Consider the following 27,971-nt stretch of genomic DNA (forward strand, 5'->3'; position numbering starts at 1 on the left):
TTTATCGTTATCAATAAACATTATCATCGTCTAATTCCTACACCACGAATCTTAGGAAATTTTACCGCCACTCGTTTTATAGCGCGTTTGCAGTTTGCACGAAGATTTCTCTTTTGAACCATGCATCAAGAATTTACGATTTCTTCTCACAATTTTATACTAATCTTCGAATAATTGAATAGTACTCCAAGAATTTTTAAATTCCGAAGAAATAAATTATAAACATCTCGCGGTTCACCCTGAATTCCGACCTAAATCCTCGTCAAAACGAGTTATCTTATATTCAGCATGGAACTTCAGAAATAACTTCCACTTCCTACCTGCCTCGTATATTTCAGCACAATCGCGGTTATTAATATTTCTTTGTTCCCTTCGACCTTCGCTTTCGATTGACCCAGAAGAACCGCGCTCAACACTATCCTCTCGATGTCGCTGTCTTCGATAAAAACCGTTGATTAAATTAAATAATCACGAGATCGGGAATTTCCGTTCTTTCTCGACGAAGTGAATCGACCGATTAACCGAGTTCGTTGACTTCCTAAAAATAATATCTCAACGATCGAGGCAAAAGCGTACATCGGGATTAAATCTAGAACCTGTCTCCATTCGTCCGCGAGAGTTTCGGATATTTTTGTTGAGATTATGTCTAAATATCTGTCGAGGATAATTGAGAACCCATGACACGATTTTGGGGATGATTCCACGATAATTGGTTATACTTTTGTGGAGGTACTAGTCTAAATTTATTGTGATCGTATGGTCGCAGGTATCCTCGATGTGACGATGGTGTGGGAAGGGATGAAAAGGAAAGGAAGGGGTGCATTTCGTCCTGGGTCTGCTACTGGACTCATCAGTGAGACTACCTAGGCCTAGATAGGACTTAGACACGGATACTATTCGAAAGTTTGGAAACTCTATATTTAGGAAACGGTGGGATTTGTTTTACCAAAGACTTGCGAAACAGTACTAGCATAGGAACTTGTATTTATGGGAAATAGTTAGCTAACATAGACTAGCATACTTAGATAATATCGTCGAGGATAATTAGGAATCGATGATACGATTTTGGGGATGATTCCACGACAGTTGGTTATACTTTTGTGGAGGTACTAGTCTAAATTTATTGTGATCGTAGGGTCGCAGGTATCCTCGATGTGGCGATGGTATTGGAAGGGATGAAAGGAAAAGAATGGGGTGCGTTTCGTCCTGGACTCACAGGTAAGGCTACCTAGCAGGCCGTGCCTTAGACAGGGATATTATTCGAAAGTTTGGAAATTCCACACACTGGAAACGGTGGGTTTTGTTTCACCGAAGACTTGCGTGAAAGTACTAGCGTGGGAACTCGTATTTATGAGAAATAGTTAGCTAGCATAGGCTAGTATACCTAGCTAGCATACTTACCTAACATAGGAACTTGTATTTATGGTAAATCGAAGATTCACCGAGGACTTGACAATCCTCGAACCTTCTACAAATAGGAATCCATCTATTGACGAGAGTGAGAATGATGCCGTCACACTTTTGACGGTGACTGTCCCTGCGTTATTACCTGGCGTTTGCATCGGGAAGATTAAACCGCGAAGTTAAATTACACACGCGGGAAGAGAGGGAGAGAGAGAAAGGGAGGAGCAGAAGAGTAAAATTATACTGTGCTGATGAATTGCTCGCGTACCTCTTGTGGTAATGGTTGACAGATTTTAATATATACATTGATGTAAAAATAAATGACGTATGTAAGAAAGAATGAGTGGATCGAGTATGCGTGTAATGGACAAAGTGTAGCATGTACTGTATGTATTTATATAACGTATGAAATAAAAGAGGATAGTTGGATAGGTTATTTGCAATCCAATATTCATTAATAGTGAACGTGTGAACGAGTATAGTGAACATAACTATATATTTTTCATCGATTTTTATCCTATCCAATAATATCGTTAAATGAATATTTAATATATTCGCTTAAATATGATATCCACTACTAACACCTTTATCTACACACAGAGAATACCTTTCTATGAATCGTTTATTATTCGACAAACCGTCAGGTGCAGGCGTCATGGTTGCCGGACTCATTACCACGTGCAAATTGAGAAGTATCGAGGTTAATTTATGCAAATAGTTCGTCGTTGATTTTGCATTTGCAGAAAAATTTATCGCTCTCTACGGCAAATTGTATTTTCGAGCTATCACTCGCGTGGAAATTGGATACTACAACGCGGTGAATTTTATTCGGGTATTAGACAGTGGGAATATCCAATCGAATATTCATTTTTGGGAAATCAAATCGAGATTAGAGCTAAATAAAATTGTTTTCGTAAATTGGTTTGGATTGCTTTTAAAATGAAATAAATACAGAAAATTGATCGATAATACGAATCCTGTGACAATCGGGATATTTATCAAGAAGCTAAAATAAAGAGGCGAAAGGATATTACGATATAATTTTAAAAATCTAAAATAGTCAAATCCACTTAACATTATCGCGTCAACACCAAGAAGAAAGTTCCTCCATTATAATTCTAAATCTGTTTCACTTTTTAGTTTCCTTGCCGATCTGTCTTTCCAAACGAACTCAATTAAACTTCGCCAAAATTATTCTCATTCGATCAGGATACAGAATCGAGAACAAACGATTCCTTTCTTCCTGATATTTTAACGATTTTCGAAGATTTCGGACTGGCTTTAACCCGTTTAATTAAATCTGCTCGATTTACTGTTTTCTCTTAACGAGGCCAGTCGGTCATCGATAAAATAATCATTACAGTCGACACGAGGAATATTTCGAGAAACGTTCTAATGGAAAATAAAAATTTCAAGTGAAAATTCGCCAGCACTGTGGATATTCCCTGTGCGATCGTTCGGGTGCCGGAAGTTCGCGTGGAAATTAAACCAATTATGCCTGTCAATTTGCGTCCTCCCCGGTGCCATAATAATAGCACTCGAATCCCGTCGCACGCTGTTTGACCATTACGCCGGCATACCGACTGTCATGCTTCTCGTAAATACCTGCGCCCATCAAAAGGGTCCTCAGGATCCCGCAGCGCCGATTTCCATAGCCATTGATCTATTCTGGACCCGATGCTAGAATTAACCGATCGATTGGCCACCCCGCATTTCGGACCCGCGACCACCGACCAATGGAACGCGACTAATTACACTCGCGATTCACCCCTTTTTCGTTCCGGGTCACGTGACACCGGTGCACGATTTTTCCTCGCGTTCTAGACGCGATTTCCCTTCAAGCTACAAGTCCCCGAGACCCGACGTACGTCGAATTCTTGAAATTTTTATTTTGTTTCAACGCCAGCAATTGGGAATAATTTTTGCACGAGTCGAAGCTAATGGCTAACGATATTTTCCGTTGTGCGGAGTCCTTTGAACCCGGGGGTAGGAATTTTTAAAACGACGGTATAATGGACTTGCGATGTATTGTTGGCTAAAAGTATCCAGCTTTCGCGTTTGATTACGCTAATCGATAGCTAGACATTTATACGTTACCGCGTAATCCTTAAAATAATTCGAGAAATTCGAGTGTCAGTCTATGAGACACGTTTAATAGTCGGTTAAAGTTATCACTAATTCAAGCACAATTTCAGAGATATCTCTTAGAGAGAGATAAAAGGGGGATGTAAATTTTTGAACACACCATCATTTCGAAACTTTGTTAGAATTACATGCTATCGATCGATGAGCGAATAATTATAGTTCGGTAACACGTTTATTCGAATAATTCGGGAATATCGATTTCCAACAGAATGTCTCGAATTTCTCGATCGACAAAAGAGACAGATTTACCATCTCGTATAAGAATTTCCGAAGATGTGGTAATTTAAAAACGGATCAAAATTGCGAAACTATTCCTGCTAGAACACGTTAATTCACGCCGTGTACTCGCTGAAGCGAGCCCCGTGGATCATATCGAATCGTTTAATCGGAACACACCGGGTGGAAGAGTGATCGTGGCAGCGGCAGCTTCAAAGGGGTGGAATTTAACGACAAAGTCGAGTTCCTGGGAGCGTCTTGAGCCGAGGATTTCGCGTGTCTGATGGAATTTCCTCGAGAATGGCCACGGAAGCTTTCCATTCGCGCCCGACCATACACAGCCAAGGCCTGGCTCGGATTCCCTGACCTACTTGCGTGCCCGAAAGAGCCGACTTTCGGATTCGACGGATCGTCTTACCTTCTCGACACGCGGGATACACCGTGGAAACCCCGCATGGGGAGCCATTTTCCCGATGAAAAATGTCGTCGCGCGAAGAAGCCGTGTCTTCTCACCGGCATGCAACACGACCAGGCGAGGGTTCGATCCTGGCTGAACAATTCGACGAAGAGGAACCGAACGAGAGAGTACGAGAAATGTACATTTCTGCCGTGAAAAGGTAAAAAGAATGTAAAATCGGACACTCTGACTCGTTCACTAGTTCCAGTGCTAATTGCGAGCAAATACAGGCGCAATTTGCAACCCTGCGGACACCCCTTCTACATCTTTAACCCTTTCGAAGTATTTCCTGTAGAGCGAAGCGTGGTGGCAGTGATGGAAACATTACGATCGTGAAGTCTTTAGCAGTCGGGGCCAAGTCTTTTGAAGGAAAAGAAAAAGGAAGAAAGACCACCATCGCAATAGGACTTGCAATTCTTTGTGAAGAGGAACGGTAGCACTTGCTTTAATTTTTACTCGATTCTTCTGATCGGTGACTATAGTCACTCCTAATAGTGAAAGGGTTAACACTCGGTGAAGGAAGATCTGCGAATTTCACCCACGCTGTCATCGATAACTGTCAGAATACCGACCACCATCGCAATAGCGTTTGTAATTCTTTACAAAGAGGAACGGTAGCACTTGGCTTAATTTTTACTCGATTCTTCTGATCGGTGACTATAGTCACCCGTGGTGCATAGATGACGTCTCGTGGCCGGTGACTATAGTCACCCCTAGTAGCGAGTTAACACTCGGTGAAGAAAGATCTGCGAATTTCACCCACGCTGTTATCGATATCTGTCAGAATACCGACCACCATCGCAATAGCGTTTGTAATTCTTTACAAAGAGGAACGGTAGCACTTGGCTTAATTTTTACTCGATTTTTGTGACCGGTAACTATAATCAACCGTGGTGCATAGATGGCGTCTCGTGGCCGGTGACTATAGTCACTCCTAGTAGTGAAAGGGTTAACACTCGGTGAAGGAAGATCTGCGAATTTCACCCACGCTGTTATCGATATCTGTCAGATTACCAAACACTGCCAAAAGACATAATCGCGACATTCTGCGTCGATTGTTCCACCGTTATGCGCGTGTGCAGTATTTGCAAACAGCTCTAGCGTATCGACGCCGCGTAATTAGAGTCGAGTGAGTAAACTTGTTCCAGGTGAAATATACGCGCCGTATCAAAAAGGGATATTTCACTTTACAAAATCCAAGCCACTGCGAGGCATTCGCTAATTATTTCGCAAACGCCAATATCTAAATTCTACTAACGTTTCGCGCCATTTTACTTCACCCTCGCACCCCGAATTTGTATTTCTAGTAGTATTTTCGAATAAAAATGCTGGAAATTCAAGGACGAGGAATATTTACACCGTAAATATTTCAGCCGGGACAAACGGGACAATTTTATCTCGTCGAACGAAACCACAACCCTCCTCGAGTTCGCTTCGAAATTTCCATTAAACGTCTCGACGAGCCGGCTCGCGTCCGCGAAACAATTCGCTCGCTGATAAAGCAAAGTCACCGGCAGATCCGATAAAAATCGCGCGTTCTCTGTTGCCGATTCGATGCCGGCCGCGATGGAAATGTACGGGAGTGACGAATGGAGACCCCGGCGAGCCGTGAAGTAATGAAAAGCTTCAAGTGCGGCCGGCAATTATAGCCGAGCATTCTCGATGAGCAGCATCGGGGCTTTCAATGCGCCATGAATCAACGCCAGTCACCGGCATTTACCACCGGCCGCATTCCTCCGCGTTAAGCACACCCCCATCCGCTCTTATCATTCATTCCCCGTTGCAACTATTTACGCCTTTCCTTTTCCCGTTTTCGCTTGTCTTTCAAACCGTATCTCACCGCGTGAAATTATCGCGCTTATATTTTTTCCTTTTCCCTGTTTCCCCCTTTTTCCACCTCCTCCCTTCATCTTTCACCCTTCATTTTCTTTTTCCACCCGTTTCGTGTTTCGCGCAAGGGCGTCATTTTCGGGCCGGAGTCGAAAAGGGTACAAGGGTTTCGACAAAACTGGTGTCAAGGCGGAGGTGGATCAACGAACAGGAAGATGGAGGAATAAAAAGGGAGGATATAAAGGTTTTATTATACGAAGACTTCGATACGAATAGGAGACGAACCGGAGAGCGCAGTCTCAAATGGGTATATACCCTGGCGAAGGTGCTAATAATTCTTTCGCGAGTTTCTGCCACGGTTTTTACGAGTCTTCGCGTGGGGGGGGGGGGGGAATATGTACTTAGGCGGCCATGGACAGTGAGGTAATAATCCATAAATCGGGATTTATGGACACGGTATGGCTACGGTATCTTTATTAGAATACTAATCTTCAACCGTGGGTCACGAGAGTGGCAATAACAATTCGGTTAGATTATTAATTTTATACGACAGTCTTATTAAGATCAGATGCCCCGCGATGAAGTAATTTAATTATTTCAGTCGTCATGGAGGAACCCGCATCCAAATTTTATTTGAACCTAACAACGCGACTGGAAGATTGATATTGCAATGACCATATTTATTATTAAAATAAAATTTTACGAGGGAAGCTGTTCGTTGAACAGTGACGAGCATGTGGGTATGTACAAAGAGAAAAAGCAACTGCGAACAACTTTCCTAATGATTTCATCTGACTCGTTACCGAGCTCGAATGTCTTCCCGAGAGGATCATCCTTTCTCTAATTTTTCCCTTAAAACTCTCTTCACCCGTTTAGCTGAAAATATCGCAGACCCATCGGTGGACTGTTTTTCCCGATGGACCTGGCTTTCGTCTCTTTCACTAGTTTTCGTTTCCGTCTAGGACCCCTCACGCGTTGACTGTCACGCTGGTCACCAGTTCCCCAAAATTTAAATATAAATAAATACAGAAAACTGTATCATTTTTCCTTTTTCCCCTATCAAATTGCGCAATAATCAATTATATCCTAAGAATAATGGAAATTTGATCGTGACCTGAGCTCGCCATATAAATACCAGAGTCCACGTGGTAGTTAACGTATTGAACCTATGACACCATAAGCTTTCGATATAAGTATAAATTTTGACACGGTCCAATCCCTAAAATCCAATTCCCACATTTTTGCTCGCTTCTCGATAATCTTAATCGCTGTTATACGCCTCTCATCGTCGCGCGTTCCACGGCGAAAGAGCTCGATATTTCACAAGGGCTCGTCGTATTTTTCCCAAAGCGACCCCTCTGCCATAATTGGATCGATCTTTAATTCCGTATCGGAGGCAGCGATCGCGTACGCGTCGATTTTACGAGCGACGTCGGGAAATTAATTCGCCGATATTAGACGCGGAGCGAGGAGACGCGGGGCACCGAAATCCGGCCGCGCGCGTTATACACGACGATTTAACGATCGTATTCTTTTACGAGACCGCTTCGTCGCGGTTCGTATAGCTCGCGGTATGTAAATAACGTTTACGGCGAACGAGTATCCGCCACGTTTCCGGATATTACGTCGCGTCGGGGCAAACGACTTTGAATTGCGATTCGACGTGACCACGCTTCGTCACTCGAGACAACGGGAACGGTTTATTTCACCGAGACAGTTTGTCCGCGTGCAGCATTATTAAGATTTGTTCGCGCGATTATGCAACAGAAATTTTTCCCGTAAACGGGCTACCAGAAACGCTCGCGGTTTTCCTATTTTTACGGCCGAAAGTTTCGAGTTGATGCTCGTTTAGCGAGTTACGAGATTTATAGAATCGAGGATGAATAGGTGGACAATAATTTTCCAGATGGATCGATAAATACCGTGGAGACTGGGATTGGTGGTGGTAAATAGAATTATTTATTAACCCTTTACACTCGAGAGGTGAGCTTCAGTCACCATTTCATAAGATTTGGAAGATCGATATTAATTAATATATCAAATTTAACGTAACGTAACAGTGTGCGAGGTATCGAAATCAAATAATTCTACAATTCTATTATTATACAATTCTTGATTTACTGCTCTTCTCTTATCGTCGAGTGCAAAGGGTTAATTAATAATAATAAATTAACAATATGCGAGTGACGATTAAACACACGAATCTATATCGATTCCAACTTAAAACTACGCTCACAACTAAATCACAACTAAAGCACAACTAAGAACTCCTCTAAAGAACTGTTTCTCAAGAACTCCTCTCAACGAACTGCCTCCTAATCAATGTTTCCTAAGAACTGTTCACTAACCACTTTTGCCTTCTTATATATTTTCCCCAACATGTATACGTTTTCCAAAAGTCTCCCCCATCATGATCAAATATGGTCATGCTAAGGGCCTGAGGCATCGCCGGGGTTTTTCCGACCGACCTGGCCTTCGAACCCTCGGTGACTTTCTCACAGGGTGGAAATCCTGCGATACTACAATACCAATATACTAACTCCCACGATATGCTAATAAATACAGATATATTTGTTGCTACGTGGCGAAATATAAGCACTCTTGAAATTGGACGAACACACTTTTTATTTTACAGACGTACAGATCAGATGTGAAACAAAGACTGCAATGACGACGACGACGACTCGAAAAACAAGTGAGGGTTCAGGAGACACGCGGTTCCCTACGCCTGGCAAACCCCCACTCCCTTCAGGATATATTTAAATGTAGCCGATTGTTTCAGTTAATTCTCAACAATATTAATTACATAGATCCACTAGTAAACGCGGCTCTAAGAACTTGATAAATATGTTAATAAATACGAATATACACGCGCGAGGGTACTAATGCGAGTATACTAATATAGGAATTCGCAAATCACGGAGCCCGAAAATTTGCAGGTGTTCGCGTGTTAGTGACACGAAGCTAAGAAATAAACGCACGCGAAATTTCCAGTTGTATTAATAATATAATTGTACGAGAAAATGGTTTAGGTACTCACGCAGTTCCTCAAGGTCTTCGCGCTAACACTTCCTCTTTCCAACTGACCTTACACGCGGTCGCGTTCGTCTCGTACACTCGTATACGCAGCCAAACATTCGCCTAATCGCCCGAGGCGAACACGAGGCTAGTGGCACCGTCGCTTGTTTTGATCGAACGACATTCCGCGCATTCGTTCAAACCTAACAAAGGAACATATCTAACCGTACACACCGAATTCGACGAAATTTGTGCGAAACATAGTTCTCAGAAATCTATTTGACACGTGTGAGAGGAATCTTTATTTGGATCGCGTCACCCTGCATCGGGATCTATGCTTGCTTCGAGGAACCATCCAGCTTATCAATTCTCGAAGCAGGGTTGAGTGACGCAATGAGTCGTCAAAGGATATATGAAAACTTGGCTGAAGGGTTCGACGAAACACTTTTTGACAATCCACCGTCTGCACCACGCATCTTAGAAGACTTCGAGCCTCCGGATACTTCGTACCGCAAAGAAATATAAAATATAACCATAATTAACCCTTTGCACTCGACGACTTTTTGGCTAGAGAAGAGTAGAAAATCAAAGATTCTCTACTAAAAAACTGACGATAATTTTTTGAACAGTAAATAAAGAATGGTATAATAATAGAATTGTAGAATTATTTGATGTCGATACTTCGCACACTGTTACGTTACATTAAATTTGATATATTAATTAATATCGATCTTCCAAATTTTATAAAATGGTGACTGACGGTCACCTCTCGAGTGCCAAGGGTTAAAAGTCCTTTTCGACTTATAAATCCAGACATTTAATTCACACGTAGATCTTTCATCGGCCATCGTTCGAATTAAAGGGGTGAAAACATCCCTTAAAATTAGGGGACGAAAGCATATTCTCTGGAATATCCGAGATTCAAAATGATCGGAGATAAATTTCTTTTTTCAAATATATATTTTCACGTTGGAAATGCAACCGTGGAGAAAATTTGTATGAAAAACTAATTTATTTGAACGATATATTAAAAATTCCAATTCTTTTTTTATCGTTTACCATACTAAATGTAAATTCATATTCGCTTAAATGAATACACGCGATCAATAGGTCGAAACAGGAGACATTTTCATAATTTTTTTATTTCATATCAATAAATAATAATTTCGACGTATATATTCCCTCGTAAGGTTACGCAGTCACTTCCCTATAAATATTTCTCTCAAGCACTCGCACAACCTACGTTAATTTCATTTAAATTCGCGATCGACAAATTTTTTGGTCAACATCACGACAAAACAATGGATGCTTCGAAATGCTGCAGTGTGCGTAATGGAAATTGATAATGTAAAAATATTCACAGGCAAATATATCGCATTACCACCGCGTATGTATCAACCAGCGTTATTATTTTCGCGTAAATTCGCGATCGAAGGATCTTGCCACGAACAAGTCCCGTCAGGCTGATTGATAATGTTTCGAAATGCAGCGAGCCTCTGCGTCGATGAAATTTCGAAATAATGCTGAAAAATTTACGCGTGAAATATATCATATTAGGATTGTATATGTCAATAGCAGCGTGTCGTAAAAAGAATCGAGGCTTGTTCACGAACGGATCCCGAAATTCCACGTGTGTACAACGGATCCATCGATCTTGGGGGGAAAAACAACCGCGAAACGGATATAGTTTATGAATAGGGTGTATTTATGGTAAAATGTGTACCCCCTTTGCCACTCTTTAAAGCAGAAAGTTCGAATGGAACGAGCGCGAATCAAAATCGCTCGATCTATCTTATAACTCGTGAAAAAAGAAAGGGGAGGAAATAAAAAAACGAAAAAACAGAAGAGAAAAACAAAAAGCGGGGGAAAAAATGAAAAGAGAAGGGAAAACTGGATGAAAGAGAGGGAAGGAATGAAAGCATGCCGGTCAAAATATTTTGCTCAATGAAATATTCGTTTCGTTGCAAAATATTTGTTCAAGTTTCCTTTATTCCCGTTAAAATAGCGAACGAAAACAAATGGAGACACGAACGAGCGTCACGAAAAATGCGAAAACATTACGAGACTCTGCAAAAAGCGAAGTGTTCTACATACGTGTATACTGTATGTACTGTCGAACGTTATCGAATGTTGCGAAAACCCTCGAAATGTTTGCAGAGGCACGACTGTCCCGGATGATATTCACCCGCGCAAAATACACGATTCGATATCAACCGTGCATTCGATCTTGCGTCGTTGTTGGTACGATAAATTTTCTCACTTACTTTTTAATAACTTCGCGAGCACTGCATGTATTCGCTTCGTTCCCCCGCCACGGGCGCGGTTCCGCGTGTGCGCGCGCGTGTACGTACATCTCCGGTGCAATTTATAAAATAGTAAATTGATACATTCTTCGTCTCTACGTGTGCGGTTGTATCTCTTTGAACACGACATTAAAAGAGAACTTGAAACGGAAAGATAAATTCTCTACATTTTCCCGCATTTCCCTAAGTAGAATTTTCGTATATTCGCAATTGTCATTCGTAATCGTGTTTGCAAGTTCCATCCATAGAATTTTTTCAATTTCCACAACACGCTAATGCTATTAATACTATTATTATAAATTCTATTATATAACACACAATGGCAGCAATCCATATTACCCATTCTATACCATACCAGGTGCCATTAATATCATAATACCGTTTCTATAAATCTCATTTCCACTTCTATAGTTTCAGCATTTCATCAACACCAAAATTTCTATGAACCTGTAATCACTCTGCACGCGGAACGCTAATAACCCAAAATGCGAATAATCAAGGTATCTTTGAAACTTTTAAATCCATATAGTCGAGTGAAAAATTCCCCCAGATTCTACGTCTTCGCAATCTTTCCGACACCAGAATTTCCCTAGCCCGGGAATTTCAATAACCTCGAAATTTTCGCAGTTCCAGGATTCTGGATAACCCCAGAATTTCTCGGAACTCCGCGACGGTGGGTAATCGAAAAGTTCCCTAGGACGAACTTCCAGTGACAAAGGAAACAACATCCACGGGTGATCCTGTCCGATAAAGACGAGGATTTCAAAAATTCGCGGCATTCTCGATGGTGGACGGAATTTTTTGATGATTTCGTTACGGAATCAAAGGGGGCAACGACGCTATAGAGAACGTGGCGTTTCGCAGAATGGTAATGAAAGGACTATAACGGTGGCCCCTGCGAGCATTTTTTCCAATTGTAATCGACGAGCTTTTGATCGGGCCGTCCGCGATTTAAAGCAAACAGAGACGGTAATCGGTCTAACCGATATAAACGGGACACGTCTGTATGGGCAACAACCGCAGCTACGGCCAATTTGTACGAGACTGTAAACAAGAACGGCACAAAGCAAATTCCGTGCACCAGATACAGCGAATGCCGGGAAATGATACGGCACCGATCGCACCGATAACTTAAGCGAAAATTACCGTTCCACGAGATTCGTCGTTTAATAAGGATACATATTGACGACGGCAGGCTAAACACGGGTATGCGGATTGAAACCTGGTATGAAAGGGATTCGATTTAGGGATAAGAACTTGGGTACAATACACGGCTATCGGGGAATATTTCTGGCCAACTTTCTAAGGTAGTTTGGAATTCGACATCGTGTTTAAGACAAAATTCGTTCTCCTTCCTTCCACGAAAATTGGAGAGATGTCCGACTAAATATTTTGCGGAATAAATGGTACATTTAAATTTGAAAAGATTGCTAGTTTGGAAATCAACATCAGGTTTAAGACAAAATTCGTTCTCCTTCCTTCGACGAAAATTGGAGAGATGTCCGACTAAATATTTTGCGGAATAAATGGTACATTTAAATTTGCAAAAATTGCTAATTCGGAATTTAACATCAGGTTTAAGACAAAATTCGTTCTCCTTCCTTCGACGAAAATTGGAGAGATGTCCGACTAAATATTTTGCGGAATAAATGGTACATTTAAATTTGCAAAGATTGCTAATTCGGAATTTAACATCAGGTTTAAGACAAAATTCGTTCTCCTTCCTTCGATGAAAATTGGAGAAATATCCGACTAAATATTTTGCGGAATAAATGATATATTTAAATTTGCAAAGATTGTCGCGTGTTCTAAATAATTTTAATTTGCAGAATTATTATAGAATTATTGGAATATTGATCGATATATTAAATTAGCAATTTTTGATATTATTTATTTCCTGCTATAGGTAAATAAATTAATAAAATTTGAGAGATATTGGGAATCGATATGTCGATATCCTAGATAAATATTTTAGACGAGTAAGACGTATTTGTATAATCTTCCTAAAATTCTGACACGCTTTGCCACAGTGAGAATGATTCAAAACGACGTGAACGATGGTCAGACCACCGTGAAAAATAATTTCTCGCGTGCATTGTCCAGCATGGTGAACGACGGAACGAAAGAACAGATTACACCGCACGTAATGGATAGGGGGGTCAAAGAGCAAGTTGGAGATAACAGAACGGGTTAACCAGGTTTATTGGGACGCCATGGGGGCGGATGGCCGGGTCGCTTTGCGCTATGAGAACCGAAACCAGGTTAGAGCTCAAGTTATAATCCCAGAATTTCGTAATAGAGTACATAGTCCGTCCGCTTGCGGCGAAAATGTCTGTTAACGTATTTACGAAATCCGTCTTCGCTGATTTAATCGTCAAACGGACATTTACCATCGTCTCCTGATGCGATAAATTAAAGTAGTTTCAATTTAAATCGCCCCGGCATTCGAATCTTTCTCGACAAACTGCAAATGCGGTTTAACTTGCGAAATTAAAAAAGGAAATGATGAGATAAAAACTTTACTTGTCACTCGGAGGGACGCTTCATACTCCACGATTGAAGAGCAAAATTGCATATGTAATTACTTTTTTTCATTAAAATTATTTTTAATCGGACACTACGTATTTTATCGTGCAATAATTTATTAGGAATCATGACAACACTCACTGGGATTTTTTAAACCACCGAATTCTTTCCCCCCTCCCCTGTTTGTACAACAAGAAATACTGAGTCAATAAATAAATAAATAAATAAATTGGGATTTTTAAACCATCGAATCCCCCCCCACCGTTTGTATAACAAGAAATACCTAGCCAATAAATAAATAAATAAATAATTCGGGATATAATAATCAATATAGAATCAATAATTGCTCCAATTTTTAGTTAATAATTATTTAAATAAATCTAAAAGTTATGGAACAAGAACTGGTTTGCTTCTTAAATCGTACCACGAGCCTCGCACGATATTATAAGACAAGGGGTTGAAACGTCTCGAGCGAACAATCCCTTTCCCCGATAAACTCTCCGACTCCACCCAAATCCACCCCAATTCGAGCTACAAAAATATCAGCACCCTTTCACCTACTCCAACACCCTCTCAAACTACTCTACCCCGAACAATCACCCTTACCAGTTATCCCTTTCAACCGCAACTCACCCCCGCCAGAATTGACCAAATAATTAGCTGTCCTGCAGACCGTACAAAATCGATAACCAAAATAACCCCTTTCGCTCGGTCCAAGGGAGACACGTAAGGGAAAACGACCATAACGAAAATGCCGGGGTGAATCTTCATGCGAGACGACGCACGATGTAATCAAATACGATACACCGGAATTTGAGAAAAAATTCGTAATTTCGAAACTAGTCGATACTCAACCTAACGCCTTCGACATTTTCTTCAAAAAGAATATGGAAATTCGTCTACTAATAAAAACGAAAAAGGGGAAATTAAAGTGTCTAGAAAATTTGAGAAATACCTGACAAATCGCGTGGATAAATAAATCGGACACTCGGGAATTTAGGAATCGCAGATTATTTTATATAAATATATTTCTTTTATATTTTCTTCGAGTAAAGGAAGGGGTGGAAAAGGTGTAAAAATCGGCTTACTTGTATACTCGGTTTTTAACAAGTTACGATAAAATAAATTACGACTGAGGGGTATCGGTTTTTCGAATTTCGTCTGCGACTCGGTCCCTTGCCGAGCGAATAACTGGGACAGGAGACAGAACGCGCGAGAGGGAGACAGCTTTAGGGTGGATAGGTCACGGGGAGAGGCGAAGGGTCTGTTTGAAAGGGCTGGCAGGAGGACAAGGGGATTCCCAGAGCCACGGCACTCGAGCGAGTCTGAACCATTACCGGCATGTTTGAGCGACGAGCCGCTTTGATGCCGAAAGCCTACTCGAGAAGGAGCTGATGGAGTGGCTCGAGTGCTCCTCCAATGGTCCCTCCTTGTCCCAGCACCTGAACCGGATGTCCACACAGGCCTGGCCGGCCTGAGTCACGAATTTATGGCCGGTGTACTGGACCGAATCCGACTGGCGCCTCGCATTGTTGTCGATTAATTATTGATCACGATCGAGAGCTAGATGGACGTTTGCGGGATGACGCTTGGGCTCTAGAGTTTTACACGCGCGACTGATTCCGACGGAGATTGCGTGTTTTACGGGGTTGATTTTACGGGGTGTTCGCCAGCTCGAGCGTGAAAAATTTAATACTCGACTAGTCGCGCCCGTTTCGGAATCGTGAAAGAAAATTTGTTTCGAGATTGCGGCACCGACTGCCATTTCCTTTTTTCATAATGAAAACAAATACACGACGATAATTCGCTTCGATGAAAATTCACCCCCTGCACTCTGATGATCTTTGAAGACTCTACCGAGACGCTGATTTGAAATTTGTCACCTAATAAGGAGTCTTACTAATAACGAAACGAGGGTAAATATAGGTACCACATATATACAATAAAACAAATTTTTTGAATATCAAAAGTCCGATTAATCCGGAAGGGGTTAATCAATTATTAAATTGGAATATTAAAGTGGAACGATCTTTGAAATTGTTATAGATTCACGAGTAAATAAGCGAATATAGAAATAAGTTGATGGTTATAGATTCACGAGTAAATAAGCGAATATAGAAATAAGTTGATGGTTATAGATTTACGAGTAAATAAGCGAATATAGAAATAAGTTGATGGAAGCTTGCAGGTGTCACGTGCTGAATGAAAACCAAATAAATGACGATAATTCGCTTTGACGAAGATTAATCCCTGAACTCCAGTGATCTTTGAGGTCTCTACTGAAACATTGATAACTTGAAATTTGTCACTTGTTTTGGATCTTATTAATAACGAATAGACAATAAATATAGTTGCCATATATTTAAAATAAATTTTATTATATGAAAAATTCGATTAATCCGGAAGAGGTGAATTACTAAATTAGAATCTTACTTAATGAATCACTAAATTGGAATACTAAGGTGGACCGATCTTCGAAATTCTTATAGATTCACGAATAAATAAGCGAATATAGAAATAAATATATGGAAGCTTGCAGGAGTCACGCACTGAATGGGTTAAACGATAAACGTGAACGACGAAGGGTGTCAGTGTTAGCGGAGAAATGTTTCGAGGCAATAACTTACCAACGGAGTCGTAACTTTTCAATCTGATCCAACAGTTCGAAAATTCAGCCTCTCTATCTCCGTTACAACGTCAACGAGCCAGAACGTCGAAAGATAGACGTCCTGCTCGTTCCTTTTTTCCACCCCTCCGGTTTACGAAATTCGAACGGCAATCGATATGCGTGCGGATATGAACGGAGTACCGGTCGAATAAAAATGGAAATCGCGGGACAGTTTACGCCGGGAATCAATGCAATCCCTTCAGGGATTAAAATTTTATTTGCAATTAAACGACGATGGACCACTGGCTGTGCTTGCCTTCGCAATGATCCACCTTGCAGGTGAAACGAGAGAAAACATGGGCGAGTGAGGGAAAGGGGGAAAACGGCGAAGAAAAGGCTTTTCGCGATTTAAAATCGTTATCGAGGGGACAAGTGTACGACCGGTCGCGCAAGCCGCTGGATAATATCGCGTGTAGCTAAATAAATAATCGGAGTACGCGAAGAGCGGAGAGGACTTAATGGGACAGGCTGTAAAATCAGCCTGTCCTTGTTCCCGTTGCTAAATGGATCCGCTTGAATCCCTCTGAGAACACGCACGCCGAACAGTTGCGAATAACAGCCGATGTTGGAAGGTTGCTCGGGAAGTAGGGTAATTTTTAATCATAATTGCTGTGGCTAGCATGATCTCTCGCTATTATTATTAGGGGTAATTACCACGAATTTTCGATACATCAGTTCCGGCCATTAGCCATCTCAAGGTCCCTTTTATTCCCTTAATAAATACCTTCGTGAGCTTGTTTCCAACTCGCGAGTGATTTTTCTTCGGTGAAACGCGCGGAGGGGAATAAAGAAAGCGTGGAAGTGTAAAATGCCGCGCCACGCATCCAGTTACGATATGTACTCCGGTCGATGGTTAATGATTCAAGGCTGGCTCTTGCCACTGGAATTGTTAATGATTCGATATTTATTGACTCGCACCGGCGGTGATTCATCGGTATATGCTAAGCTGCATCGTTGTAAAATTTATCGCGGGACGTTTATTCGCGTGGACGAGGGCAGACTAGCCGCTTATGATTGATTCGTACTACTGAGCGGCCGGTTGACTTGTACTACTGGGAATAAAGGGATCGCGCGGACGCTGCGCATACGCGGCACGCGTGCACGCTTATTTTCAAGAACATGACATTCGGAATAAATGATTCCGGGATCGGTGGACCCGAATATGCAACGGTGAAAATTAATATCAATTTCCCAACGTCGAAAGCAACAAACTTCGTGAAATTAGCTGCGCGTAATTTTCGCGAAATTCCAATTACAGCTGATCGTATCATAACACGTTTAATTTGTAGCCTGTTACATCGAGACACGCCGTCGTCGGGTCACCGGTGTTTAATTATTTTACATTTATGAAATTAGTCAAAAAATAAAGGGACTACCGAAACTGTCCCCTCAGTTGCATACGAACGTTTAAATAATCTCCCACGTTAAACAAATTTTTATTTCTGTCCCGATTCGATTGAATGTCGTGTCCTATATTCAAACAGAGCAAACAATTATGAAATTGATCAAAAATTTTATCACATTCCGAAGAAAAGTGCCAATCACGAGTAACTATAATTCTATAATATATTCTGGAGTTTGTTTTTCTCCTCTGTTCCTATATAAAGTCTTTCTGACTCGCGTCTATTTAAAGTACCCTTTAAATAACATACCTCTACTTTGAACCGATAACAGCCCCAGGTTCATCAATTTCAAGGAACACACTCACCCTTTGTTCGCTCTTTCTTCGCGCACCTGCACACACGCGTGCACGCGTACACGCCTATAGGTATACACCTGTAAAAGGTGTGGTAACGCGACGAGTGTCGTTTAGAATTTATCATTCGGCATAGCAGCAGGAGTTGGCCAGTTCATTCGTCAGGGAGAGTTACACGGCTGGCGTGAGTGAAAACGGCATGGAAAACGGGGCGGAAAACGTGGCGAAAAAGCACGAAAGAAGGACGCAGGGAAAATGGATGCGGCTGTGGGCCGCAAGCACGGCCGCTGATTGCGCCGCGTTCCGCTCACACCTGCTCGCGTGCAGATCCCAGATTTGCTGCGTGCAAACACGCAGCGTCGCCACTGAATTATGTACTCGATTAACTCGGATTCGCTTTCGCCTACGTCGCAACTTGACAACGAAAATTTTGGAAGAACTTCTTCCGATGGTTTGACGTCGTTTGACGCGGTTTGACGTTGTTTGATTCGGTTTGTTGCGGTCGTTAAACGAAAGATTAGCGAGATGTTAGTTGTCATTGTTAGAAATTTGTTATTAGGAGAGATTTTCGAGTGTCTCGAGTGGTTTGAGAAGGTGTAGACAAGCGTGGAGCAGTTTGAAGCACAGTTGAAACGAAAAATATCGTTTTTCCACCGATTTTCTGTACGTTTTTATTTATTTTTTGAAATACAGGCCAGTTGCAACGTTGTGATCGTGTGTTTTTATTCGCATAGGAAAGATAAAATGGTTTTTATTAGTAAAAATGACGGACAACTGCTACAGTGCAGACACGACGCGCCATATTATGAACTGAATTGATAAAGAGGATAAAATGGCAGCTAATAGAAAGGGATTTGTTAATGGCTGGCGCTCGGACGAATATCGAGGAATTTGCAGTCATTCAATCACAGCGACGCTGTATCTACTTCCGTCGAAATTTTGTCGAGAATTTGATATTAATTTCATCGAAACGGATGGCGAGATGCATCGCGTTGAGCGCCGGTAATATCACGTGCACATAATTAATACTTTGTTCCATATTTATAACATCTATAAATACAGTTTTATCGAAACAGCAGCTTGATTCGTTAATGAAATTCGATAGCTAGAGTTTATCTTGTTCGTGTACATTTATCCACGCATGATACGCAATTTCTACTTGTACATTACAAATCTCAAATTTCAAATGAAATTTTTACGAAGAATATCATTCGCTGTTTCCAAGAATATTAACCCTTTGCACTCGAGAGGCACCCTTCAGTCGCCATTTGACAAAATTTCGAAGATCGATATTAATTAAATTATCAAAATTAAAATAATGGAACGGTGTGTGAGGTATCGAAATCAAATATTCTACGTGTCAATTATAAGATTTCTTATTTACTGCTCAAAAAAATATCGTCAGTTTTATAACAGAAAATCTTTAAACTCTTTCAGTCAGAAAATCGTCGAGTGCAAAGGATTAAGACAGCCAAGACCTAAGTGACTTGTCAAACCTCTAAATTATTTTCTTCAATTTCAGACAATTATAAATTCCACAGATATTATATCCATGCAAAATTCCAATACCATAACATCGTTGGTGTAACTAATACGCAAGACTACAGGCGAAATCCCAGAGAAACCTCATTAGCATCCTCAAAAATGTAAAATTCGTGGCTAAAGATGTCAAAGACCGAACAACGAATTTACGTCTCGGAACAAGGCCGCGAATTATCCCCCTAACATCGTACCCCAATTTCGTAGAAGCCCAAGGTGACTGTCAGAAAGGAAGCTTTTTATATTTTTCTCTCCCCCTTTTTTTTTCTGTCGCCCCCGGGCCAGGGGCTGAATTCGTGGGAAGGAGCGTGTAGCTTTCAACACTAATTAAAATCGAGAAACCGTGGAGAACGCGGCTCGACGATATTCTTTCGCGGTCCGTCGAGCGTCCAGGAGAGGAGAACTGGGTCGCACGTGGAGAGGGTCTGCTTGCCGGCAGGATGAGCAGGTCGCAGTTAATTGGGTCATCGTCACGTCGCGTTTAACGAATGTTTAATTTGTCTCGTTACGAAGCCGGCCCCGTGATTAATTTCGATTAACTACGCCGTCAGCTTACCGCGTCCTGGTTATGCTCTTAACCTTGTCCATGATTAGACGACAGCCTCGTCAAGAGACGCGTCCATGGATCACTCAGACTATCTTTACACGATATATTATATATTATAAAATAAACTAGCAAAAATTAACGAAATTCTGCTGCACGAGGATTGCTTTAAATTACAAAATCATCGAGGAGGATGCAAGATCGTCGATTTTTCTCAGAAGGACAAATGATATTTTGGATGATCTAGGTTTACAGAATGAACAGGGAAAGCACGTTGTATCGAGTCTAAATCGAAAATCGAGAGAAAATAGGGCTTATGAATATTTAAGTAGGCATACACGAGAGTTTGTTAGAATTAGAGGATTAATTTATGAATTCTGATAGTCCTCGTTAGCGATCTTCCTAGACCTGAAGATCATCTACGTATAATCATCCCTTCTGTTGGAAGTCAGTTATGTCCATACAACGATGACGACAGGCCTGTTAGAGGTTGCAGGCTAATACCGACCTTTGGACATCAAGGGGTCGGTTTTGGGGGTTTAAAATGGCCTCCTGTCCCTCAGAGCTCTTCACTCTCAAATCAGGAACAGTACGGGATACCTTATATATTGTGACCCACAGTGGCATTAAAAAAGACTCTAGTATTTTATTTGTATATTGCATAATGCGTATAAATTTCACGTATATTAAACCTGTATAAATACAATTGCTGTATAACTAAATACAGTTACTTCCCTGCACGTTAATCATTTGGCTATTTCGTTCACGAAATTACCAACACCTTCTTCCAGGTTTGGCTGGAAACATGGGATCCAGAATGTTTTCCGAATACGTAACAAAAGAAGAGGAATCTGTCTTGGCCCGGGGCCGCGAAAGTTATGGAAACTATGGTCCCAGCGGTGCAAAATCGGCTGTATGCTACCCCTAGGCTCTGAGACCAATCACGGGATACCCCATCGTCGTTGGACACAATACACAGTGTCCCAAGGCTATAAGAACCATCGCCGTACACGCCAAAGCGGTGGCAACTGCCATGGAATCCTCGAAGGTCGTGGGAACTAGCACGGAACCTCTCTAGGGACCCCCGGAGTCAGCGAAGGTTGTGGAAGCCACCGCAAACCCTGGAAAGGCGCGGAAGTCGCCACGGCAACCTTCAACGCTGTGAAAATTGCTATGGAATTCTCAAAGGACGCAATGGATATCGCACACCTCAAAGGCCATGCAGTCACCGTGGATCTCTGCTTCTAGGTCTTGGACTGAAAATTTCAGACCTTGAATCTTAGGTCTCGCAGTCCAGTGGTCATGCACCTCTGCTCTGTGTTCCCATGCTCTAACATATTTAAAATTTTATGGAGTTTCGAGGTTCTTCCGGTATGGTCTACTGGCCTAACGTCTTCGCGGTGTTTCGACGTGCCACTGAGATTCGCAAAATTTCGCAACATCTCTAAATAATTTCCAAGATGGATCCTAGGACATTTAGGGTCTTCTACGAGGGGTGTTAGGATTTCTCAAGGCTTCGCGATGCTTCTTACAGCTTTTGTGTGCTATATTGACTATATCATTGCATGACTTCTATGGCTTCTATAGTGGGACTTTGAATCTTAGGTCCCACAGTCCACTGTTCATGCACCTCTGTGCTATTCCCATGTTCTACCACATTTAAAACTTTATGGCGTTTCGAGGTTCTTCCGGTATGGTCTAGTGGCCTAACGTCTTCGCGGTGTTTCGACGTGGCACTGAGATTCGCAAAATTTCACGACACCTCTAAATAATTTCCAAGATGGATCCTAGGACATTTAGGGTCTTCTACGAGGGGTGTTAGGATTTCTCAAGGCTTCGCGATGCTTCTTACAGCTTTTGTGTGCTATATTGACTATATCATTGCATGACTTCTATGGCTTCTATAGTGGGACTTTGAATCTTAGGTCCCACAGTCCACTGTTCATGCACCTCTGTGCTATTCCCATGTTCTACCACATTTAAAACTTTATGGCGTTTCGAGGTTCTTCCGGTATGGTCTAGTGGCCTAACGTCTTCGCGGTGTTTCGACGTGCCACTGAGATTCGCAAAATTTCACGACATCTCTAAATAATTTTCAAGATGGATCCTAGGACATTTAGGGTCTTCTACGAGGGATGTTAAGATTTCTCAAGGATTCTATGATCTCTATGGCTTCTATAGTGAGACTCGAGTCCTTCAATAGTTCCCCGATGATTTCCATGCTCTTTAGAACTCTTTCAATAAATTCTATGATCTCTATGGCTTCTACAGTGAGACTCGAGTCCTTCAATAGTTCCCCGATGATTTCCATGCTCTTTAGAACTCTTTCAATATGTCACAGATATATGATTCGCAAAAATTGTCTGCCAATATCTTCCCTGGCCTCTGTACAGCGCACACAGTGAGATTTTTTGGAATCCAGCCGGCACGCAATTTTTAAGCCATAAGCAAATAGGAAAAAGAAGAATCGAGCGCTGCGAAGCACGGAGCAACGTATAGGCCGAAATAGTCGGCCATTTACTGGAAAGGAACGCCATCGTTTAAGAAATAAAAACACCGACCAACCGGAATTTACTCTCCGACGTGGAACGAAAGTGGAACAGAGACGTTTCGTTCGGAAGATTTCGAATTCGGTATCGAAACGGGGGCTCGTGATAATACATAATTAAAGGCAGGAACTCTGGCGGATTTTCAACGAGAATGGTCAACATCGGCCCGATGAAAGATTCAGAGACTTTCAAATTCCCGCTCGTCGAATAATTTCCCACGGTATGCTAAACGCGCTGTCGCTAATTCCCATTTATTTTCCCCGTTCGAATCGCTTTCCTTCGCTTTTCTATCCCTCTCGATTATCGAGCAGAAAAAAAGGGGGAAAAAGGAAGAGAAAGGAGATATCGTCTGAAGTTAAATTCGTTTCGAAGTGATACGAAATCGTTCCTTTTTCCCACCCACCAGCGTTTACGATTTTTGTTTCCTTTTCCAGCCTCATGGTGGATTTCCAGTTCCGCCGGACCGCAGATATTAAATTCCGCGTACGAACCGAAGTCTGTGAAATTTCGACTTTCCAGTCGGCCGCGATAAAATTGTTAACAAATTTCGCCCCGCTTTGCGCTACTTTCTTCCTCGGTTTGTCAAACGATCCTCTCGTACTTTTATAGAATGAAAATACGTTGAAATTTCACCGGAGAACAGCGTCGTGCGTGCTTTTCCGTCGCGATATTTGGCCTATGAATTTAGAGAATCGCTCGTCCTGGTTAATTCTGTGCCCCGTATTTTCGAGATCCAATGAAATTTTATGTCTACGAAGAGAAGAATTTTTCACATTTCACGAGGTTCATACACGTGGAATTTTTCTGTTCCTTGATCGATCGCAGCTGATAATTTTCCCCACGATTTGCACGTTTATTTGTAATATTATTATTATTTTATTCATGAATAAATTTTACTAAGAACCCTACGTCCTCCAATTTCACGCAACCAAGACGATGGCTATAATAGATAAGGAAATGATTTTATTATTTGTCTCGATATACCATTTAAACGGACCCATTAACATAATTAACCATATTTAGGGTTCCAAATAGCTCTTAATTATTATTATTATTATTATTATTTTATTTTATTCATACACGGAGCGTAGTCCATTTACATAAAATTTCGCGTATAAAAGAAAAGCGAACAAATTATACAAAATACAACACCAATAGGACGTGCTTATAAACGCTTTGTTCAGGAGGAATAGCTTTAATCAAGCATCATTCGTAATAGTCCTTTGAAAGTTTGTAAAGACCCATAAAGAAAATCTATACGATTATAAAGGATGTTTGAGTTAGTAGTAATACGATAAATTGGATTAATTAGTCCATATGTAGATCTGGACACGTGTATATGAAAACCTGCTCTAGATCTCGATACACGTTCTGGCAAATAGAAATTAATCTGCGTAAGAAGGAAGGGGTAATCAATGTGATTATTAATTAAATTAAGGATAAAACTGTGGTCAGCTATTCTTTGTCCTAAATGAAAATTAACTATTCTATTCTAAATGGAAATTAAGAGACACGGTAACTATAACGCAAAGGAATAGCAGTCAGTGAAAACGGTGGAAAAATTGTATAGATCTTTATTGAACGGCGAACGGTTAGAATTGTCCTGTTTAGGGCCACGCAGGTCACAGGACGTCTTCAGAAAATAGGAGAGACAAAAGACAAAACGCAGGGGAAGGGATCGTCCCCAAGGATCGTTAGATTTACTTTAGAAGAGATTACTTTGCTATTTAATTTGACTACAACAGAAAGAATAAATTTTGGTACGTGGTCGGACAATTATTTGTCAGTGGAGTAGATGGTTTCATTATTTTCGATATTTCGTCACGAATTCGATTCGCTGTACTCGACTTTCTTCCACGGTTTGTCAAATGGTTCTTTCGTATTTTTACAGAACGAAAATAGATGAAAATTTCGTAGAGGAATAGCATTGCGCGAGCTTTCCCGTCGCGATATTGCACTTTCCTGCTAATTCTATGCTTCGTATTTCCAGCATCCTGTTAATTTACATTTACATATCCATAACGTAACTAAAATTTCCTACCTTTAACTCGCGAGTCGGTAATACTTCTTTAGCCGTGGGAAAAAATTTCTAGATTTAAATGCAAATTGCCCGCCGCGAATAAATACTCATTCATATTCGCGCGATCATTTAACTCTTTTAGCCGTCCCGATACGTAGGATCTTTATAAATAAATTTCGTTTCTCGGTATTTATTCTTGACGAGCATAAAGGAGACACGCGACGCGATTTAACACTTTTGATTGTAATAAAGTGCGATCGTTGTTTACCCAGCGCGTCGTTTACAAGGCGACGACAATATAGGGCCCCGATAAAGAAAAATTTTAATATGTCGCTGTTCTTTATGGAAATTAAAAAATGCCGGGGCTCTGCTAAATTTCCGCTTGATTATTCTCAGCTGTTGTAAACCCTCGCGCGAGTAATTCCGCGTCGACGTATTTATTTATTTATTTATTGCTGGAGAGGGGAGGAAGGGGGAACAGCAAAGAAAATAGATGAAAAGAAGAAAATGGGAAAGAACGGGAAGGATAGAAACATCGAAATATCTAGTGTACAAGGGAATAATGAGAAGGAAAACACCAGGATATTTAAGAGGAAAGCTTAAGATAAAGAACAGGAAGCTATTTTACGAGGTTCAAATGCGGAAATGAAGAGAGAGCCGGTCATCTCTGGAGAGACAGAAGAGACAGGATATGCAGATTATGTCATAGAAAAGATGAGAGGTATGAATACCTGGCTGAATGCGAGGAAAGAGGGGGAAAAGAAGCTTAGAAGAAATTCTGAACGAAACAGGAAAAGGATTAGGGATCTAAAAAGGATATTAGAAAAAAGGGACAAAAACCAAAGAGAAGACGATAAAGAATGTAAATAAAGGAAAGACCAAAGAACTCTAAGTGAAAAGGACAAAACAGATTTATTAGAGTTATCATAGGAATGGGCATTAAAAATAAAAGAGAATGTAAGAACACTGAAAATTAAGATAAGATAACAAAGTATTCACACAAAATAAAAAGAAAAGAAAAAGGAAAAATACAGTAAGATAATATTTATTCTCCATTTTACGTTCGCATATTAATAAGCACGAATAAATTAAAGAAGGAACAACAATCGCCCAATACGATAGATGTAAAATCCCACGACGGGGTTACCAGGAAATAAATTATAATTAAAAGAGATTTCAATGGTGCCACACAGCGGGGGGAATGTTGTCCGTCACTGATCAGTATATTTCACCGTGAATGACAAGACGACAATACAGGGCCCCGATAAAGAAAAATTTCAATATTTCGCTGTTCTTTATGAAAACTACAAAATGGTCGACGTATTTATTTGTTTATTGCAGGGGTTCTAAACACACGAAATAAAAATAGAAGAAAAAGGAAAAATACAGTAAGATAATATTTATCCTCCATTTTACGTTCGCATATTAATAAGCACGAATAAATTAAAAAAGGAACAACAATCGCCCAATACGAAAGATGGAAAATCCCACGACGGGGTTACCAGGAAATAAATTATAATTAAAAGAGGTTTCAATGGTGCCACACAGCTGGGGGGAAAGTTGTCCGTCACTGATCAGAATATTTCACTGCGAATTTCTCATGGTGAACGCATACGCGTCACGCATCCCGATCGCTCCTATTATCTTTACCGCGACGCCCAGTGCGGACGGCCGCGTCGAAGATCGGCAGTGAAACGCACGGTCCGCGTGCCCCGACTACACGGTTACCGGCCACCGATCGTCCTCGTGAAACGGAACATGGTTCATGGCCCGAGTGTTGAATTTCGTATACATTTCACTCACCTCGGCTGGAAAAGCGTAGTTACTAATGCGATGCTCCGATCCGTGATCGTTATCCATCCCGTAGTGTATGTAGATCTCCTCGAATTGATAGTGGTAGGCGAGTGGGCCACCCGTTATATTGACTCGCAGCTTTGCTTCTCGATCCGTTCTGAATACGAGGAACTGACCGGTGTTGTATAAATACCCGCTAACCTGCAAACGAAATAGATTGAAGCCTTTCCTCGTCCACTGAAACCGATCCTCCGCCTTCGGTATACCCAACATGTTATGAAAGTGTACTTGCAGCGTGCCCTGTAGGAAACATGTTCTCCAATTTGGAAACGCGTAACTAACGCTTCCAAGTATTCGGCTGCTTACCCAGTCTTCGGTCAATCATATACCATGCCGAACTCAACGTACAGCTGGTTCGAACGATACCGAGTATAATTCTAGTAGTCTAAGAGTACGGATGGTCAGACTTTCGACGATTCTCGTAATCCGAGGTATATCGGGAAGGGATCAGGTGATCGCGGATTGGTTAGTACAATGTTCATTCGAAATTGATGATTATAAAGGGATAAATAGAAATGTTTATTTTTTTAATATTTCGATATTAAAAAATTACAGGTTCTCGAGATTTTAAATTGGCAGCAAATGGTAGTTTATTGACCAAATTGAAATTTTTGTTATTTCTGATAATTGTTAGATAGTATAGTTGTGAGCTGAAGACGATGCCGAGTGTCGGTGTTCTTTTAACATGAATCGAGATCGCCATTTAATGCCATAATTTACCAGCTGTACCGTTCGAAGCAGCCATAATTACTTGTACCTTATATTTTATTATTTATTATTATTTATTATTATTACTATTACTCGTTACTCTAACTCGTTACTCTAAGTTAGAGCTGTAACGATTTTATTCTCAGTTGTTGGTACATGTTCTTCACGAATTTTCGATGGATTCGAGAATCGATTCACAAACGAATTTATATCACGAGCTTACTCCGATTTCGGAAATATACTCGAATCCCAGTAAACCCTTCGAGAATTAAAACCCAGCCCAATCAAAATCGTTCATTCTTCATCCATTCCCAAGAAACCCTGCTAATCGCAAGTTTATTCACGGTTACAAGTGTACAAAGTGAAATGCAACGCGAAGCAAGGGGTCTCGCGAAGCGTAAGAAGCAAACGTGGTTGCACGAGAAGCAACGTTACCCGCGGGCCGAAATTTCCTTTGGAAAGGAGACTCGAGTTTACCTTCCGATGGAATCCCG

At 41.1% G+C, this 27,971-nt stretch overlaps 1 protein-coding gene across 1 annotated transcript in view; it reads right to left on the reverse strand.

Moving 5' to 3' along the window:
- The window catches only part of CARPA (Carbonic anhydrase-related protein A), a 200,758-nt gene that overhangs the window by 49,560 nt on the left and 123,227 nt on the right, over positions 1-27,971 (reverse strand). Inside the window, exon 5 of the mRNA XM_017899294.1 lies at positions 26,719-26,910. Within this exon, the coding sequence (XP_017754783.1) occupies positions 26,719-26,910 (192 nt within the window). The remainder of the gene's footprint in view (positions 1-26,718; positions 26,911-27,971) is intronic.

The sequence above is a fragment of the Eufriesea mexicana genome, unplaced genomic scaffold (assembly GCF_001483705.2).
Source record: "Eufriesea mexicana isolate 0111107269 unplaced genomic scaffold, ASM148370v2 scaffold812, whole genome shotgun sequence".
Taxonomy (NCBI): Eukaryota; Metazoa; Arthropoda; class Insecta; order Hymenoptera; family Apidae; genus Eufriesea; species Eufriesea mexicana.